At 35.4% G+C, this 22,222-nt stretch overlaps 1 protein-coding gene across 3 annotated transcripts in view; it reads right to left on the bottom strand.

Annotated features, from left to right (window-relative positions):
- Positions 1-22,222, bottom strand: part of LOC115222609 (SEC14-like protein 5) — a 114,384-nt gene that overhangs the window by 24,337 nt on the left and 67,825 nt on the right. For 2 of the 3 annotated variants that reach the window (XM_036500466.1, XM_029792915.2), the window contains 4 exons: positions 20,456-20,544; positions 19,259-19,329; positions 17,857-18,163; positions 15,083-15,121 (listed from right to left, as the gene is read on the bottom strand). In XM_036500466.1, coding sequence (XP_036356359.1) covers positions 15,083-15,121; positions 17,857-18,163; positions 19,259-19,329; positions 20,456-20,544 — 506 coding nt within the window. The remainder of the gene's footprint in view (positions 1-15,082; positions 15,122-17,856; positions 18,164-19,258; positions 19,330-20,455; positions 20,545-22,222) is intronic. The other variant, XM_029792930.2, reaches the window with a different exon arrangement.

Raw genomic sequence — 22,222 nt, 5'->3', positions numbered from 1 at the left:
ACATATCTAGTCTAATGTATCTTGGGTGGCTTAAAATCAATGATCAGTAATTGCAGTCATTATTTGAAAACAGGCTCAAGAAACTGTCACCACTGAGTAAAAACAAAACAAATCAAGTGTAATTAACTAAATGATACTAAAATTCATGAGCCTTGAGTTACAGGATTGCAATAAACTAATAAATGAGATGATAGAGCAGACAAAGTCATATATGTATATATATATATATATATATATATATATATATACACACACACACATATTGTTGCTATTATGCAAGTCCAAAACATTGCCTTTTCAGAAAACAAAAAATTAGTTTCGTCTTTCCATGGCAAAACTGCTGTAGTACATTTTGACAATTTTTGATATATTGGCATCCAAAGCAGCTGGAGATATGATAGTTTGAACAAAAGAATAGGCTATTGTAAGAGAAAATAAATATTGAGAAAGACACATTTGGCCAAATTTGGACATACAATAGTTTAACATAATAGCAACAATATATATATATATATATATATATCCTCCTTCTTTCTTTCCTTTCCTGGGCATCTAATAACACTATACTTGTTCCAAGTCCTGCGTTGTTGTATTTTCTCTTTGTGTTTTCATGTTTGGTTTAACTTTATATATAAATTGCTTTGTCAGGCAGGAAAGGCAGCATCTATGGCAATTTTCAGGACCTCCATCACTGGTGGGAGTAAGTTATCCTCAGAGCTGGTCAAAATGTTTATAAGAGAATAGACTCTGCTACAGGCACCTAAAAGTCATGTGGCAGTGGCAATGATCATGGAGTTGATAGTGGTAAACAGAGTAATGATTAAGTCTACCAAGAAAGAAGGAAACTGTCCCTCCAACAGTTTCATCAACCAAATTTCATTCACACAGATTTTGTTGACTGAATGTGATGGTAGAAGACACTTGTTCAATGAGTCATTTATTGCATATGAGAGCCAGGAATGTTTTTGAAAGAGTTTCTTCTCCTATCCTGCTTTTCATGCTCTCTCTCTCTCTCTAATATATATATATATATAATTTGATTGACTGAAACAAGCATTGGCAACTACTGTGAAAGTCATGTAGACATCATAGTTATAGTCAACCAAATCCAGTAATCTCTGTATCTCTGATATGGTCAGCTTAATTAAGCTAATGCTCAATGGGCCAACCAATTTAAATTAACACCCTGCTTTAGGGTATTGACTACCATTTGATTTGTACCTTACTACTCTATCACATACATCCATATAATGAAACATATTTGCAGATGTTCAGTTGCCTACTAACAAAAATTAAATTTTCCTCTAAGCAAGTAAAATAAATTAGTAATACTTAATTCATTAAGACAGAGAGCTGGCAGAACTATTACCATGACGAGCAAAATACTTTGCAGCATTTCATTTGTCCTTATGACCTGAGTTCAAATTCCACTGAGCTCAACTTCATCTTTCAACCTTTCAGGATTGATAAAATAAGTACCAGTTGAGTACTGGGGGTCAGCATAACGTACTCCTCTTCCCTGAAACTGCTGGCCTTGAGCCAAAATTTGAAACCAATATAATTCATTTCTTTTGAAATTATCTCCCTTCCCCATGGTGAATTGCCAACAATTTCCATTAGTTTTATATTTTCTTTCTCCATATGGGTAGTGAGAGAAAAAGTGGGACAAACAAACATTGCTAAAGCAACACATCTTTAACAGATGTACTTTTATAACAACAATTTGTGCTGAGGTAGCATAACATTCATAGATGATGATGATGTGTGTGGGCATGCAACTGCTTTCTGATTACAAGTTGTTAATAAATATTTAAATACAGATTAATTCAGTAAGCATTAATTTGATCTAATCTATACGAAAAATGCATCAATACCTGTACATAATAACTCATTGCTAAAAGAATGAAATCAAACATTTCTGATAGAGTCTGTTATCCTCAGAACTGACGAGAGAAAACCAAGTAAATGTTTCAGTATGAGGGGTTACTTCAAAGACAAAATATTTCAACCAGATCTTATCTGGTATACTTGATGACAAATGACACATGAAACACTTCATCAAAGACTAGAGAAAAGGAACGGGTGCACATTCATTCTACACATGCAACAAATATTGTAGGATTGTAAAGATGTATAAATATCTTAATATAAAATTCCAAATCAATGGATCTATTCCAGTAATGACAGCATGGAAAAATAATTAAAATGTAAATAAGTACATTTGAGAAGAAGAGTGACCAGTTCCAAGAACCCTATTCAATGAGTTAGTGATCCTATGCGCCAAAACAATAAATCCTGGAATCAAGGTCACAATAACCCCTGGAATCAAGGCCACAATATCCACCAACATAAAATCACTTAAAAAGTATACATACAAAGAAGTGAAACCAAAAATTAGGTTTGGAACATGATACTTATTCCAATTATATTTTTAACCCTTGTAGAGCAACTGGGCTGATCTAGCAGACAGCCATTTCGAGGCCAAAAAGAAGAAAGTATTAAACTCTTCACAAATATCTTTTTGCTGGTTTCACTCATTGGAATGTGGCCATGCTGGGTTACTACCTACAAGGGAGTTGATCACGTCAACCCCAGTGCTTATTTCAACCTCTATTCGTTAAAACGCTAAGTCACAAAACAAAAAAAAACATAGTTACCATCAACCGAATTCCAAATTCCACTCACATGGTATTGACTAACCCAAGGCTGCTATAGAAAACATATATCCAAGATGCCACACAGTGGATTGAACTCAGAACCACGTAGCCACAAAGAAAACTTCTTAAACACATAGCTGTGCATGCATCTATATATCATTCTCTTTGTCTGCTGAGATTCAGAAAATATTTTATCAAAACTTAAATTACAACACTCTTTATATTTCATAAAAACTGTCCTGTCTTCCTTCGATGCAGAAGTATCTGAGGCTGCCATCTCCAAATGATAAAAAAGAATTAGATTTTGTGGTGAGAGCCTCTATTGCTCAAAAATAATTGATATTTCTTAAATTAAATGACAACTTAAATACAGAAAGGTAAAGAAATATTAATTACAGATATTATATTTTGAGGAAATTGTTTATTATTTTCTTGTTAATATCTTAAAAGAATCCACAATCCTTTGATGATATTTTTTCTTTTTCCTGTAAGAGATTAAATATATGAACATTTCCAACCAACATGGAATAGAATTTAACTACTAAAAGTAGAAATTAAGTTTCTTAAATGTAAATGAATAAGCAGTGTCTTATATTATGGAAAGAAAAAGAAAAGAAAAGGCATTAAGGAAATCCACTTCATATACATCTGAAAATCTTTCTGGTTTTGAAATAGAAAAGCAAGAGAAAAGTCATAGCAGGATGTATATGAGAGATTGGAATAAGGAGAAAGAAGAAAAATGTAGGAAGAAAATCTGTAAAGTTTTGAAAAAAAGCCACTCAGAATCAGATCACCAACACAAATTATGTAAACTGAAAAATATAGTAAAAAGAAAGCAAAGCAAGATGAAACACAATCCATGCAAAGCAGCTGCAGCTGTGATACCAATCAAATTGTTAGATGTAAAGAATGGCTAAACACCAACCTTGAAAATAAGCAGCCATGCAAGAGAGAAATTCTTTGATCGAAAAGGAAAATTTAAATGGTACAAATTTACATAAGGCACAATGTCTTATACTAAATAGCCAAGTGGCTTCAGAATTGTGATGCCCACTGCTTTTCAGCACTAAAAATATACAAATGCACATTGATTTTCATAAACAGATTACTCAACTAACCTCTCACCTGAAATTGCTGACCTTGTATCAAAAACTGAAACAAGAGCTGCATCATGCACCAATATCAGGGTACCATTCCTAATAGAACCACTTTTGTGTGTATGTATGCATTTCATCTGACACCAACCTCACCTCCTCTCTTCATTTGACACCAACTCCACACAGATTCCCACACACCTCCCACATTCAATTGCCCCCCGCCCTCTACCTACACACCTGCATACTGCCCACCTCAGTGCCCTCACCTACACACACACCAGCACTAACCACTTCTCAGCATCCGCACCACACACCATCACACACATACACACACACACACACACACAAAATCTTCAATAGCATCACCATACATACAACTGTTTAACTCAGTACACACACCACACTCCCATACCTACACAAGCACATTATACCTGAACACAGAAAATATATACACACATGCAACACACACACACAGAAAGATAACTTTCACCCACATACACTATATACACGCACACTATTTGGTCAAAGACAAACTCACACACACACATACAAATGTGCACACACCATGTGAAATAGCATACATCAACTGCTTTATACAACACACACACACGCATCAAACACACTTGCTCCCATTCACACATAGACACTTACACACTGACACACACCATTCTCACATACACACACACACACCTGCACACCTTGACTTGTCAGGATCATCACCCTATTACCACCATTATTATCTCTTTTTCATTCGACCTCTTTTTCATTCGACCTCTTTTTCTCGATCATTTGCTATGTTGGACCGCTGAACTATACACGTTTTTTTCATTCTCTCTCTATTTCTTCTTATTCCTTTCTGTCAAAGAGCATAGGCTTGAAATGTAAATCACTTTCTCATCTTTTCTGAGCGTCAAACTAATAAACTTGCTTGTTGTTCCTACACCTGTCTTCATTTTTTGTTTTTCTATCAATTTCAACTATATATATATATATATATATATATATATATAGGGAGAGAATTCACAAAAAAACAAAAGACGAAGACAGGTGGTGTAGACAACAAACAGATGTATTAGTATAACACTCAGGAAGTGAAACAATCTTTAATGTTTTGAGCCTACGCTCTTCCACAGAAAGAAACGAGGAGAGAAAATAAAGAATGTGTAGTGGCTAGCGATCTATCATGGCGAATATATATATATATATATATATATATTGAAGCATTGGTGCAGACCAGAGTTTAGGTATGAGCAGAATTTAGTTTAGTTGAAATATGTTTGTCACATGTTTCAAGTGCAAAAAGATAAATACACTGCAGTTACCAAAGTAAAAAGGTGTGAAAACAGCCAGTTTGTTCAGTGTCACCATCTGTTAGGAATCTCAGACATCAATGTTTTAAAAAACTCAAAATATTGGTCTGAACGTACGGGGTGTTTTCACACCTTTTTACCATAAGAGAGACTTTTTCTCTACAGTAACTGCAGTGTATTTGCCTTTAGCAGTTGAAATATGTGACAAATCTGACAAACTTATTTCACCTAACCTAAATTCATATATACATATATATTCTTTAACTCTTTTGTTTCAGTCATTTGACTGTGGCCAGAGTAAAATCCCAACTGTTTCCCCTTGAAGTACATCTGCTTATTTTATTATTACAGTCCAGCATGTAGTTGCTGTTGTTGTTGTATAGATAAAAAGTACATATTAGAGTTGAAAACTCTGGAAATATTGTTTGCAGTGTAATTGTATAACAAGACAGAAAGTTGGAAAATAATGTGATCTGTCTGTGAGTGTGTTTGTGGAGTTGTTAGCTAACTCCTCTTACATTGTTTTATTGATTTTGATGAAACTTGACACGTGAGTAGAACTCATGTCTGGAAACCTCATGGCATACTCAGATTGTTGAAAAAAATCGATAATAGGGCCCCTGGAAGGGATGCTTATATATATTTAATATATTTCATTTTAACAGCCAAGGGAAATAACTCATTCGCCCAGATTTTAACAGTCAAGGAAAATAACCCATTCATTTGCTTAAATCATTTGGCATAAATCAAATTGAGCATGCTTATTTCTTAGTATTTGAACTGTTAGAGTTATTTTTGCAATTTATCCAGTACAACCCTTAAACAAGCAAATTGTATTTTCCTAAACAACAGATCCACTTATTTCGGTTAGGGACTTATTCACAAATATACCACCACTAGCGCCAAAGAGGGTAATATTCTCTGGAAACGGACAAAAGCCCTTTTCAGAGTTATTTACTTTGAACTGTTATCTCATATCTGATTAGGCAGTTATTACATAAGATGCTTCACAATTTTAATATACATACCTTATTAGTATTTCCTCTTAAGTTCTATATACTCTGGGAACACATTAAAGCCCTTTTTGTAGACACTTTATTTGAATTTTTACTATCAGGTAACTAATTTCATGTTATTACATAATTGACTTCACAATTTGGGTATTCATAACTTATTGGGAATTCCTAAAAACAAGATCCTGTGTTTGGTGTTCTCTGTAAATGCACAAAAACTGTTTTAAGGGCTATGTACTTTGTCTTGTTGTTACTGGATTAGCGAAACAATTATGAGAACGAAACCAAAGGATAAGCCCTGCTTTCCTGGGAATTACCAAGTATGTCAGCTAGTAATGGTATAAGCAGAGGAAACAGTTGGGATATCACACTACCTATATTGTCTGTCTGTCTGTCTATCTCTCTCTCTCTCTCTCTCTCTCTCTCTCTCTCTATACATATATATATATATATATAATATATATATATATATATCATCAGCATCAGCATCATCGTTTAACATCCACTTTCCATGCTGGCATGGGTTGGACAGTTTGACTGAGAACAAGCAAGCCAGGAGGTTGAACAAGGCTCAAATCTGATCTAGCAAGGTTTTTACAGATGGATGCCCTTCTTAACGCCAACTACTCTGAGAGTGTAGTGGGTGCTTTTTACATGCCACCAGCAGAGGGGAGAGTCAGGTGGCACTGACATCGACCATGCTCAAATGCACAGGAGCAATAAACACCACAGATGCTCAGAAAACAGATTCCATCACATTCCAGGGGAAGAAACTAGAAGTAGTTGATAGCTTCCGCTACCTAGGTGACCAAGTTAGTAGTGGAGGTGGATGCTCAGAGAGTGTTACCACTAGAATAAGAATAGCCTGGGCAAAGTTTAGAAAGCTTCTACTCCTACTGTTGACAAAGGGCCTCTCATTCAGAGTGAAAGGTAGATTGTATGATGCATGTGTGCGAACTGCCATGCTTCACGGTAGTGAAACATGGGCTGTGACTGCAGAGGACATGCGTAGGCTTGAAAGAAATGAAGCTAGCATGATCCGCTGGATGTGTAATGTCAGTGTGCACACACGACAGAGTGTAAGTGCCCCGAGAGAAATGTTGGACATAAGAAGTATCAGATGTGGCATGCAAGACAGACATTTGTGCTGGTACAGTCATGTACTACGGAAGGATGCAGAGAGCTGTGTGAAGAAGTACCACTCCGAAACAATTGAAGGAATCCAGGGTAGAGGTAGACCCAGGAAGACATGAGATGTGGTAGTGAAGCATGACCTTCGAATGTTGGGCCTCACAGAGGCAATGACGAAAGACCTAAACCTGTGGAGATATGCTGTGACTGCGAAGAGCTAGGAAATAAAGTGAGTTCACAGCTGTATCCTACACCAGTTTTGCATAACCAGCCCCAGCCCAATCAAATGTACCTTGGATCGTAGGGTGACATGCTGTGCTTGAGGAGATCTATTGAGTCAAGTACATTAACATCAAAATGAAAATCAAATGGAAATTGTAGTTGTGATACCCAAGCCGGTGGGACATGAAAAGCACCATCCGAACGTGGCCGATGCCAACGCTGCCTTGACTGGCTTCCATGCTGGTGGCACGTAAAAAGCACCAACCGATCGGGGGCATTGCCAGCCTGCCCTGACCCCTGTGCCAGTAGCACGTAGAAAGCACCCACTACACTCTCAGAGTGGTTGGCATTAGGAATGGCATCCAGCTGTAGAAATACTGCCAGATCAGACTGGAGCCTGGTGCAGCCTCCTGGCTTCCCAGACCCCAGTCGAACCATCCAACCCATGCTTGCATGGAAAACGGACATTAAACGATGATGATGATGATGATATATACATATATATATATATATATATATATGGTGTAGCTGTGAGCCCTGGTAGTACGTAAAAAGCACCATCCAAACATGGCTGATGCAGAGTCAAGTACATCAACATCAGCAATATCAAAATCAAATGAAATGGAAATTAAGGTTGCGAGCCCCATGCCAATAGTACATAAAAGGCACCATCTGAACGTGGCCAATGCCACTGCCTCCTTGACAGGCTTCCATGTCGGTGGCACGTGAAAAGCATCATTTGATCGTGGTTGAATCCAGTCTCCTCTGGCCCCTTGTGCTGGTGGCACGTAAAAGGCATCCACTACATTCTCGGAGTGGTTGGCATTAGGAAGGGCATCCAGCTGTAGAAACTCTGCCAGATCAGATTGGGGCCTGGCACAGCCTCCTGGTTTCCCAGACCCCAGTCGAACTGTCCAACCCATACCAGCATGGAAAACGGACATTAAACGATGATGATGATGGTGATAATGTCTTTCTAGCTTTCTTCAGTGAATTGAGTCAGTGATCTAACCACAATTTCTAACTGTAACTATTTCACTTTTCTTACATGAGGAAAATCATTGATACTAATACCTTTACCAGTACCCCACTTCTGGAAGATAATAGGACTAATCATTAATTATAGGCCACTCTGATTTCAAAAAGTTAGGCAATTTCATTAGTTATCATGCCATAATCTTTTATAGAAAACGAACTATATTATATTTTTTATACTTGGGGATGGTCATATTTTGCCAATTAAACACACACACTGTATATTTGGCTTTCACTTCAGCTTTATTATTATCATTTTAGTTTTGTTGACAAAGAAACTAAAAAATTATGATAAAGCTGAAGTGAAGACCAAATATATAGTTCAACTGGCAGAATATAACCCTCCCCAAATATAACAATATCTGTTTTAACACATGATTTCACATCAAGAATCTTGCAAAACAAATACATGAACTAGACTATAGATTTCTATATTTATAGAAAAATATAGAAATACATATACTCACATACACACAACATGCATACACATGTACATAAAGAAAAATAAACAATAAATATAGAGGTCAATCAACTTCTTGAGAGTGACATATAAATGGAGTAGTCAGACTAGGCACATGGGTGAGCATTACTAAACAACAGTTTAGAATTATCTGATGACGTATGAAGGCTTACAAGGTGTTCAGTACAGACTAAATATCAGACACTCATTAAATGTATGAGAGTGAAAGGAAGAGAAGAGTTGGATCACAGAAGTGGAAATACTACAGAGTCATCTAGTTAGGTAGAGACCATAAAAAGGGAGAGAGAGAAAGGAACACAGTCTTTGGAAAATGTTGGTCAATAAAAGCCTGAGAAGGCATGTAAAAGGCATTGGGTTCACAATCTTAAAGCTGCAAGTTCAATTCCTAAACCAGGTGATGAGCAAGTTTCATGCTGCTCTAGTCTACTAAACTGGAAATGAGTACCAGCAGACAGCTGAAGCAGCCCTTTTCCCCTCCAGCTGTCACATCCTATTTGTTCCATTGGGTCGAGGGAGTATCTGTTTGTGCTTGCGACTATGTAGGCACCTAAAACAATTAGCATAAACATTATACAAGCTGCAAGTGATTGCTAAGTTTCCTATTTTTTATATATAAGGTAGATAAGTTTTCTTATATGAGATAATGTTTGGATAATCCTTCAAGTATTATCAGTCATTTAATTATACAGTCTCCATAAAATCTTTCATATACAATTAGTGGGTCATAGGTTTAGCAGGTTCTAAGTTGCATAACATGATCAAGTAAATTGTTTTTAACAATCATTTACCTGTTTAATATTGGGAATAAAGCAAAGTTCTTGCTATGGGTATTTAGCTTAGAAGAGACCAGGATCCAACCAATAACCTGGCTTGAGCAATCAGAGATTATTAAACTGTTGTTATAGTACAATGAAGAGAGGGACATAGTGAGTGAACTCAATTCCTGTATACTACTAATATGTGCTTTATCAATTCTAAATGAATAAAAACAAGATCTGGACACCACATACACTAACATTACAACAATAAATTGCATTTATAGTCATAAGTTTAGCTGTGTGAATATGGAGTTCCCTTTGTAACCAGATAGTTTCAGGTTCTATCTCACAGCAGGGCACTTCGGATGCGTCTTGGTTTTGTACGGTTCAGATTTCTATGGTTAGGAGCCATTCCTATCACTAATTCTTGTTACAGAACAAATTGGTGATTATCAAACCAAAAAGGAGTTCAAGTTCATTTCTGACTTCACAATTATTTAAGCTTACCAGTTATTGAGCCAATTTTTTTGTATTTCAGTTTCTCCAACATTTCCACAAATTCACTCTCCAATCATTATAAGGTTGTCCTATTTCTGAATATTAACATTGTTCAAGGGTGGATTTAAACTCTGAAATTTCATTTATAAATAAATCTAGCCTGAAACAATGTAACATTTATAAAAATAGAACACTTGATGAAGATTGAAACAACAGAAATGTTGGGTAAATTGAAATGCAAAAGGTAATATTAATAGTCTGGTAATGTTTAAAAGGATTACATATTGGATGAGAAGTCACCCCAGCACCCACAAAAAACATTAAATAATTTAAAAGACAAGAGTTAAGGATATAAAAGAAAATAGTAGATTGCAAAAGATCTGGAAAAATGCTAAAGAGACAATTAGTCTATAATTAACATTACAAGATTTTTTTTTCGTCTAAATGATCACTGCCCTTATTCTGAAACAATATTTAGTAGCAAAGAATAGATATATAAAGAAAATGCCACTTAAAATAAAATGCTTTTATCAAAGCCATGCTATTCTTGAAAATAAAATACATATGAAGTGTGGTGAAAGAATGCAATGATGCAGCCTAACAGAATGTATAATTTCTCATATCAAAGAAGATGTGGATGATATATTTAATTTTGAAGTTCCACTTTAATATCAGCTAGAAAAATCTGTGTAGAGATTTAACGGGAAAAAAAATTCATCATAATTTCTAAAATACCAACTAAAATTCCTCATCAGTGCTAAGTTATATAATAAGGAAAATTTCCTTAATATGAAAATAAATTTCCAAAGATTTCTTAAGAATATGAAAGCAGTAAAATCTGCACAGAATAATGGTGACTTAATATTATCATTAAATTATTTCAAAAGTTAAGATAGTTGACACTGATGTTGCAGTGATTACTATTTTAACTCTAAATTCCATAAGATCTGATTAGCTAATATTTTTCTAAAACATTTAAGGCAGCAAGCTGGCAGAATCATTAGTACACTAGGCAAAATGCTTAGCAGCATTTCGTCCATCTTTACATTCTGAGTTCAAATTCAGCCGAGGTCAACTTTGCCTTTCATCCTTTTGGGGTTGATGTAACCAACTGGTATTGATGTAATCAACTCACCCCACTCCCAACTTGCTGTCCTTGTGCCAAAATTTGAAACCAATATTTAGTAGTTGAATGTGGCTGGCATATTTAAGGATAATTTCATTAAAAATAAAAATAAATGAAATAGGAAACATACAATTTATCATTATATATGATATCTGAACAAATATCCATCTTAGCATATGTAATAAGATCTCAAAAAGCAAAGGTTTCATTATCAAAGCACTAGAGTGTTACTTGTCATATGACAGGTAGCTTTGAAAATATATTTCTGCAACCATGGACGATCTCAGGAAATATAGCATACATACAATAATTATAATTTAACTTTTACTAAATTTCTTGGTGCTAATAATAATTTTCAAAAGGAAAATCTTTGTTTCCTTAAAATTAATACACACACACACATAAATATGTGTATGTGTGTGTGTATGTATGTATGTATGTATGTATGTATGTATGTATGTATGTATGTATAATGTAAATCTGTGTAAATGTATGTGTATGTGTGTATCTGTATGGGTGCATGTATTTGTATGTGCTTATATATAATCATATATTTGTGTATCTATATCAATACACACACATACACATATATATTCCCTTGTATTTCTGAACTTATTCATATCATACTTCACTTAATACAAACTATTTGATACAAACATATTTTTACTAAAGTCTGTCTCTATAAAACTTACAAGTGTTTAAATATTTTTTCAGTTGATGATTCTTGTTGTTATCAAACCATTTTCATTGTTTTACAAATAACTTTTCAAATGTGATATGCTTTAATTTCTTCCATATATTTGTAATTGACTACCTTCTCTACTCTCTCTCTCTCTCTCTCTCTCTATCTATCTATCTATCTATTTATCACCTCTACCTATCACTTACCCTACTCTTTCTCTCCTTTCTCTCTTAGACCCTCTATTTTGCTTTAAAATATCTATTTCAACTATATTTTTTACACTTTATTATATTGTTCTGAACTGTTGCACTTTGGTTCTACTCTCTCTTTCTCTTACCCTCTCTAACTACTTCATTTACTCCCTCTTTCTTCTATTCCCATGACTCTTTCTTATTTCTTTATTGCCCACAAGGGGCTAAATATAGAGGGGACAAACAAGGACAGACAAACAGATTAAGTTGATTACATTGACCCCAGTGCGTAACTGGTACTTTATTTATCCACCTCGAAAGGATGAAAGGCAAAGTCGACCTTGGCGGAATTTGAACTCAGAATGTAACGGCAGACGAAATACCGGTAAGCATTTCATCCGGCGTGCTAACGTTTCTGTCAGTTCGCCACCTTCCATAATTCTTTCATACACTGTGTGTGGGTGTGTATGTGTATGCATGTGTGTGTAGTGGTGGTGGGAGGCATAATGTTCTTTATTCATTGCCTGTCACCAAGCAAGAGTATGTGCACTGATCCTGCACCTTTTTATGTTAACTCTCAATCTGTATGCCTCTTTTACTCTCACTCCCCATCTCTCAATACAATAAGAAGCATAACTGAAGACGCATAACCAACATTTATGTCAGGTATTATTACATAGAGATAAGATAGATTACAAAAACTTGTCATTTAAAAATATGCCTACTGGGTGGTAAACTCAATCCATTACCCGGTTTAATACCTATTTCTTTACTACCCACAAGGGGCTAAACACAGAGAGGACAAACAAGAACAGACAAAGGGATTAAGTCGATTACATCGACCCCAGTGCGTAAGTGGTACTTATTTAATCGACCCCGAAAGGATGAAAGGCAAAGTCTACCTCGGCGGAATTTGAACTCAGAACGTAAAGACAGACGAAGTACCGTTAAGCATTTCGCCCGGAGTGCTGACGTTTCTGCCAGCTCGCCGCCTACCCGGTTTAATACCACTATCTCCTCACCCTGGAGTGCCTTTAGAGGTGTCTACTGTGTTGTCAAGTTTTAGGATAAATTCTTACCATCAGTCATGAAGGTCCTAAAAAGAAAGCCATGGACATTGCTCTTCCTCCATTTCGCTAAGATAATTTTTTTTTAAATATAAAGCGCACACACTTTATGGTGGTAAATTCCAGTGAACTAATTCTGTTGTTCCAGTTCAATTTTTAGTTGAGTCATTTCTCATAATTTCCACTGTGTATTTATGAAACCATTTGTAATTAACAGTTCTGAGCAGTATGTGCTCTGTTAAAGTGACTCACTCTTGAAACACCACTACAAGAAAACAAAGCTCCATGGTAGCTTCTTCTTTTATCTATATGAAAAACCCAACAAATTTCTATTATGTTTGTATATTCTTTAAGGCCCTCATGCTTTCTGAAATCCGCCGAAACTACACCTGATTATATATACACTTTAGATGAGTTGTAGTGCACCTGAGCACTGTACACAATTATTATTATTATTATTATTATTATTATTATTATTATTCAGCAAGCCAACAGAATCGTAACCATAGCAGACAAAATGCTTAGTGTCACTTCTTCAGGCTTTATGCTCTGAGTTCAAATTCGATCAAGGTCGACTTCGCCTTTTATACTTCTGGGGTCAATAAAATACGTACCTGTTGAGTACTGTGATCGATGTAATCAACTAATCCCCTTTCCCCACAAAATTCCAGACCATGTGCCTATAGTAGAAAGGATTATTTTTGTATATTGGCTGGATAACATAAATATTTCCCTCTTTTCTATTGTTAATTATGCTTCTAAGGAAACAACCAGCAAAATAATAGTTCATGCATACAGAGTAAACCAAACCTAAAAAAATCAAGCAGATAGGAAAATAGAAATTGTAGAAAAAGAGGATTATTCATGCCCTAGTTAATATATATTAATATATACACAGGTAAACAGATCTTACTTGGGTTTTGATGGTGAGCATTTCAGTAGTTTGACTGACTGAACTGCCTACTCACTGAATTATACTGTAACTGGCTGAATATTCCATAGACATATTGGACTCTTAATGAAACAACCTCTGACAAAATTGTGCCGTTCAATTACAAGTAGACTAATCTGACAGGCTTCCACACAGTTTCCATGCACCCAATTTCATTCACAAGCCTTGGGGTTGACCTGAAGCTATAGTAAAAGACATTTGCCCAAGATTCCATGCAGTGAGATTGAACCCAGGACCTTATATTTACAAAGTGAACTTCTTAGCCATTTGGCCAAGCTTGCACCCACCCACCCACACACACACACACACACATATATAATGTTTGATGATGATGATGATGATGATGATGATGATGATGATAAAAATTTAGAAAATTTGAGAGACATGAAATATAATGCTTTTAATTGTGGATAAAGCTATAAAAGTGTGCAAAAACTGGGTCAAGAAAGCCCTTGGAGGGAAAAAGTCATAAGGAGCCTTTGATTTTTTTTCCATCCACAGGTATTTTTAACCCAATATTTGCATGTTATTAGTTATAGCTTTATCTACTTTAAGTTCTACCATTGAAAATGATACAAATATAAAAATACATAAGGTGACTAGATATTCTTCTAATAGAATGTCTATTGTGGTACAACGTAAAAGTGAAAACTGGTAGTAGAAGTAGAAGTAGTAGTAGTAATAGTAGTAGTAAATAGTAGTAGTAGCAGCAGCAGCAGATTCACTAGTTAAACTTGGGTATTTCAAGTCATGCCAGGTTTGTCATAGAAATATAGCATGCAATGATATATACATCTTATGAAATACGCCAAGTTTATTTTGATTATTTGCTACAGTATTCAGAGAATATGGAAATATTCACCGTGGTCTCCAACTGTGTATCCCTTCCTTCTTTGCAGCCCTGGAAACAATTAGTGAGGTACAATTGATAATAACGGATATTTTAAACGAATTTCTTCTAATTAGAAAGGTAACATTGACAATTTCTCTAAACTAACAAAATAAAAGATATGTGACAAAATAAAAAAAGAAAAGTAATTCATTATCAACATTTCAAAATCATTTTCTCTGGAAATAAAACTGATGAGTAAGAACATATTTAATAAATCTTACAATACATATTATTCAACTTTGGTTTGATGAATGCCCTGAATTAACATAATTATAAAGGGACACAATGGTCACATGTTTAAATATTAAAAATATTTGATTATTTCTAGAGATTATAATACAAATAATCAAATCCACCATTTTATTATTTAAATGTGATTAATCCTTTATTATAATTTAATTAACAATTGATCACATTTTCCACTGCTAAGTGGGTTTCAGTTAGTGTTGCAAATTATCAGGGCATCACAGAACTCTAAGGACTTTGTTACATCCTCATTTCCAGGACCAAAGCCATAGTCTCCATGTACACCAAAGTATCCAATAAGTTGATGAGCAACATATTTGTTGAAGTCACTAGTCATAAAGATAAGATCATTGTCATTCATCATTGAGGTAATCTGTAAAAGGACTTCATAAAATTAGTCCTTTTGTTCCTCTACCAGTTGTGATTGAGGAGCATATGCAGAGATAAATTTTGGTGTTATATTTTCCATGACCAGTTCATGCATATTTATCCTATCACACACTGTGACTACTTTATCTATCTGTTTCTCTGCATCTACCCATTTCTCAGCAATAAGTATGCCTACCCAGAAAAATTCATATCTTTCTTGAGGTTCCCCTCCATCTTACTTCTTGCACACAACACACACACACACAACTATTGGATGTGCAACATCAGTACAAATGTATTGAGAGAAAAGTAGGGCGTAAGAATAATCAAATGTAGCATGCAAGAGAGGAGACTATGTTGGTTTGGACATGTGATGCGTATGAATGAGGACAGCTGCATAAAGAAGTGCCAATCACTGAAAAGTAGATGGTACTCACGGAAGAGGGAGACCCAAGAAAACATGGGATGAAGTGGCAAGGACCAATCTCAGGATGTTGGGCCTCACAGAGGAAACGACAATGGACCAAGATGCCTGGCGATATGAAGTTCTTGAGAAGACTCGCCCATGTCAGTGAAACTGAGTTCTAGATGCACTGTGTGTCCCACCAACACTTAACAAGAAAATTTCTCACACACTTTACCACAACAAACCAAACTACATCTCTTCTCTTCCTCACATTTCCACTTCATGCACTAGGCTTACTTCCCACTCCCCAATCCTGTTCTGTTGGCCCTGTGCCACTATATCATTGCTATCCACTAGCTTGACTTGCATGTTCCACTCACACGCTGTCTCACTGTATCATTGCATATGCCTAGCACTTTGCCACCATCTCTTTCCTGCTGTCTCCCTCTCTCTTTCTCTCCCTTCTCCTGCACTTCCATCAGGTTGGGTAACCATGTATTTCCTTTGCAGCAGCACACCTGTTTCTGTTTTCATTCCTGATCTCTCTCTCTCTCTCTCTCTCCAGTCGGGTAACTTTGTACCTCCTCTACAGCAAGACACCTGTTTCTGTCTCCCTGCCTCACTATAACCTTTCATCATCCAACACAAGATCACTTCCTCCAATGCCCCCTCCTCTCTCAAAAGTCTTTTTTTTTTTGTCTTGCAAGTACTTGGTGACCCTGTCAGTGTAGGTGCCGCTTAAAAGCACCCAGTCCACACTGTAATGTGGATGGTGTTTGGAACGGCATCCAACTGTAAAATCTTTGCCAAAACTGACCTCTCCTGTGCTTGTGCCATGTAAAAAGCACTAAGTCCACTCTGCTGAGTGGTTGGTGTTAGGAAGAGCATCTAGCTGTAAAAATCCCACCAATGCCAGCATAGAGTGTACTGTTCTGTTATTGGTGGGAATCAACATGAAAAGTACTCCATCCAGTGAGAGAAAAATATTTAATACACACTGGATTTAAATGGAAACTACTGCATGTTTCATGCCACTGAAAAATAAAATGGTTGGATGAGCTTGTATAACATGCCATGACTGTCATAAAATACGCACCATGCTATACTAACTCATCTAACCACTGTACTTTCAGAGGCATGAAACTTATAATTGCTTGCATTTAAATCATGTGTGTGTGCATGAGCGCTTATGTATTTGTATCTCTTTGTATTTTCAATAGTTGTAAATGAGTGGCACCAACATACAAGTCATACCTTTTATTTCCAATTTTCTATGAAAAGGTGACTAGTTATGGGGAAGTATTACCTTGCTTGATATCAGGTGTGGTGTGGCAACAGGAAGTGTATATGGCTATAGAAAACATGCTTTTACAAATTCTGTCTGACCCATGCAAACATGGGGAAAAGGGCAGTAAAAATGATGATGATGACAATGAAATGATGATGATAATATGAAGTGAGGTTCAAAGCCAAAATTCTTAGAGAACACAGTTAGCCTAAATATGCTTACAAAACCAAAATATATTGACTTATTTGCTGTATAATAATTATTCATCACACATAATACTTTGTTTAGAATGAAATGAAGAGATATTTCAGTGGCTGCAAACAAATTTTGATGACAAAAATGTTAAAAGCCATGATAATAAAGCATAAAAGTGAAAAGCGAGACAGCTGTGGGCTGAATAATAAAAGTAAAGAGAGAAAAAGAAATTAAACTTACAAAACAGTCACCACCAAGGAAATCAGGGACATATTTTTTGTTGATGAATTCTGTTATTCCTTCTGGACCTTGATAATCATTTCCACCAAAAATCATGAATTTCATTCTGGTATTATCATCAATAAAAGGACTAACTAGAGTCCAGAGCACCGGGAATACACGTGGGGCACGGACAATTAATAGACGCCCCATAGTTTCTGGATAGTTGGCTTGAACAATTTCAATAATTCTTAGCAGAGCTTTTATACCTGGCCGCCATAGATGTCGCATGCTCAGATTCTCTAAGTCCATAATCCAAGTACAACCACTGAAATAAATAGATATTATATATTACATATCAAGATCTTAATTAGGACATAATTCATCTCTTTATATCACTGTTATTAATTTATTAAAGATGAATAAATCTTGCAAAATATCCCTTTAAGAGGAATTATGAAAGAAGAAAATGTATTTCTCTATCTTTTTTCAAACTAGATTGCAAAATCTACATTTTCCAAGATGCACTTCTCCATGAATCTCAGATAACAGAAAAGAGTGTAGAAGTCAGATTGTTTCTTTAAATTGCTGAGCTAATAACTTTTGGAACAATGAAGTGAATTTCACAATTCAAGTGATTTAAATTTTTGTTTTATATATAAAATACAGACAGAAAAAAAAGAGACAATGTGTGGTGTGTGGAGATAACAATGAAGAGAAGCTTTACTATTATTATGGACAGCCTTAAGGTGGCATGTTGGCAGAAATGTTAGCACACCAGGTTTAATACTTAGTGGTATTTTGTCTGTCTTTACATTCTGAGTTCAAATTCTGCCTAGGTCGACTTTACCTTTCATCCTTTCAGGGTCGATAAATAAGTACCAGTTGCGTACTGGGTTGATCTAATCGACTGCCTACCCCCATTCCCCACCCGCTCCCAAAATTTCAGGCCTTGTGCCTAGAGTAGAAAAGAATACTTAAAGGCGGTGAGCTGGCAGAAACATTAGTACGCCGCATGAAATGCTTAGTGGTATTTCGTCTGTCTTTACGCTCTGAGTTCAAATTCTGCCGAGGTCAACTTTGCCTCTCATTCTTTCAGGGTCAATAAATTAAGTACCAGTTGCATACTGGGGTCAATCTAATCGACTAGCCCCCTTCCCAAAAAAATTTTGGGCCTTGTGCCTAGAGTAGAAAAGATTATTATTGATGTAGCATAATAACCCCTTCACTCTAAAGAAGTAGAATGTCTGGCTCATCTATCCTCAGCCATTTTCTTTAATAATATCCTGCTGACCATTACAGAGTATAAACAATTTAGTATCAAAACAGTTGACAGACTTTGAAATCACGTATTTAAGCAATCGCACTCACACACACTTGCAGGTACAATGTAAATAAATATAACTAAGTTATCTCAGCTAACCTAACTGGGTATCCAAGTTGCTCAGTGGCAGCAGCAGCTCGCTGTACACCCTCTTCATTTACAGCTATAACCTAGAAAATAAAATCAAAAAGAAAATTTAAAAACATACACTTTGGAACAACAACAAAGAAATACACAATGGACAATATGAAATTAATGTGATGGTCATAGCTGAAATGCTTTCTGAGCATTAAGTTTGTTTAACCAAGTCTGACATGGTGGTTAAACAACAATGACATATTGTCCAAAATGTAGATAACCATAGAAATGGTATGGTAAACAGAGGTGCTCAAAATTGAGTAAAATCATTAGTGTATGTTAGTGTGCAATGAGGTACAAGTAATGGATCTAGTAGTTATTTGCTGTGATATCGATTATTTTGAGAAGAAAAATTAGTTACATGGAGCATAACAATGTCACAAACAATATCTAAGTTTCTTATTATATGTATATTTCCTCTCTCTCTCCACTGTAAACTTAAATTACTTACTTTGACTAATTAAAAAAAAGGATTCATATATCTAATTTTTAATATACCTAATAAACATGTTCAGAAATTAACACCCTATTCACTAAGGTCTATTAAATCCAACAGATGATTTGGTCCTTACTTTGTAGACTTAGATACTGCAGCCAAATCTTCATATTACACATTACTGTCTTTACAAAGAAAAGTTACATTGGTTAATGTAGTCCTAGATATTCATAAAAAAACAGGATGGTCATGATTGGAATATCTTTGACAATAGGTCTGCTTGATGAAGGTTGACCTCAGACTAAAATACACACTGGCTACATATCAATAGTGGCTATTGGCTATATACCAATGTGTCCTCCCTTTTCTTAAGACAATAAGGTGTGATTTGAAGATTTGACTATTTTCAGATGGTTGAGTCTCCACACAGAGACTTCTAGAGACTCCCTCATTAGTGTTGCATGCAGTTGTATGCTTTATATGAATTATTTGGTGAGATCACCAAAAAACTCACAAGACAAGACTCCTCAGATGAAGGGGATTTTTTTAAGAGGAGTAGTTTTGTGTCAGGTGATGAGAGATTAAGCTTCCCCATTTGGAACAGAGAGAGGAGAAAAGATGAGAATGACACAGGGAACAACTATTTTGTTACTTTTGTAAGAAGTCAATCACAGACAGTTTATGACAATATCAAAGTGAAAATTATGAAAAATTTAACGTACGTGTTTCAGCACAGTTTCCTCACCAACTGCTTTCATCAAACCTTTCACATCCATCTGTCCTAACCGGAGTATATATATTGGACGGCCATCTGCAAAATGCACAAAGTGATATTCATTGATGTAAATGATGTTTCTAGATAAAACAGTTATACATCTAATACAACATTAATACAATATTTCCCTTAATTTTTCAGCACTGAAGCCTATTCCCAATTCCAAAGAATCTAGTGAGATACACAAGAGCTACACAGTTGTATCTGGAAAAGACGTAAGTCACTTGTAGATTGGTAAGATTCAAGTTGGAGGCTTATGATCATATATTTTCAGAAACTCTTCTTACCTAAGTCATTCCTGCTGATATCCCTAGTTAATATCAAAAGCTAAAGTAACTTCAATAGGAATTGAACCACAAAATGTTGGCCCTGCCCATAAAAAAACATGCACTAATCCTACAAGCAGAAAGGAAAAAGTAAAACTCATTGGCATGATTTTATAATTGTTTACCATCATTCTTTAACCATCTTTCAATCTTTATTCTTAAAGAGGAGATTAATCAATTTGGTCCATAGTTTATGGAATTATGACCTAATTCTTACATGAAGAAAAATATCTAGTAAAATATATACCAATTCTACAATTAAAATATATTTTCTTTAAATTCATAAAATTTAAGCAGAAATAAGCAAAATAATACTTAAAGCAAATGTGGACATAGGATTCATTTCAGAAATGATGAGAGGGATATTTGTTTATTTTTTGTAATCCTTAGAAGGAAGAATGTCGATTATGGCCTATATGAAAACAGACACTTTTAAAATATGATTAACTCTATGTGATCTAACATGACGTGAAATATTTGTACTCTGATTTATGTGATTGTAGTTTAATGATGCTATTAATAAAAGTGACGTCGTCAAGTCTCTCTGGAATTTGCTTAGCGGTATTTCACCTGATGTCACGTTCTGGGTTCAAATTCCACCGAGGTCAACTTTGCCTTTCATCCTTTCGGGGTTGATAAATTAAGTACCAGTCGATCTAATCTACTGGCTCCCTCCCCAAAAAACATTTCGGGCCTTGTGCCTAGAGTAGAAATGTTAATGACGCAAATCAAAATAGTAAAGTAAATACTATTGTTGAAATAAGTTTTGTTAGTGAATTAAGGTGATATAAAGGATTTACAAGTGCTTTTGGGGCCAACATATCCTAACCTTAACCCAACATAGATTATAGGTGTCTGACAATTCAAATATTAGTTTATGCCCTTTGGAGTAGCTGAATGACCTACTTAATATGGATTCTGAAGTGATAATAGGGCTAAACAGACTGTGCCACAAAAACAAAACACAATAAGTGTCAAAATTCAAAACACTGATATACAGGCCATAAGTCTAGCTACATCACTATCTATATATCAGAATCACTGACCAGTGTATACAAAAGCAATAACTGATATACAATGAGAATGTGATAATAAATGACAGGTGAAAGATAGTTTTGAGTGGTAGGTGAATGTTTTGATAAGACCAAAAAAGTTAAAAACTGGCAAAGCATAAACTCAAATGAAAAAAATATATTTATCCAGAAGTTCAGTTCACAATTCTTGCCAGTCTGGGGGAAAAAAATTATATTATGATAATGATTTCAAACTTTGGTACAAGGCCAGCAAATTTAGGGGTAGGAGGTAAGTCAATTACATTGACCCCAATGTTCAACTGGTAATTATTTTATGCTGCACCTCCTCCAAAGGATGAAAGGTAAGGTCGGCTT

Source organism: Octopus sinensis, linkage group LG2 (assembly GCF_006345805.1).
Source record: "Octopus sinensis linkage group LG2, ASM634580v1, whole genome shotgun sequence".
Classification (NCBI taxonomy): domain Eukaryota; kingdom Metazoa; phylum Mollusca; class Cephalopoda; order Octopoda; family Octopodidae; genus Octopus; species Octopus sinensis.
This window is presented reverse-complemented; position numbering and strand designations above follow the sequence as displayed.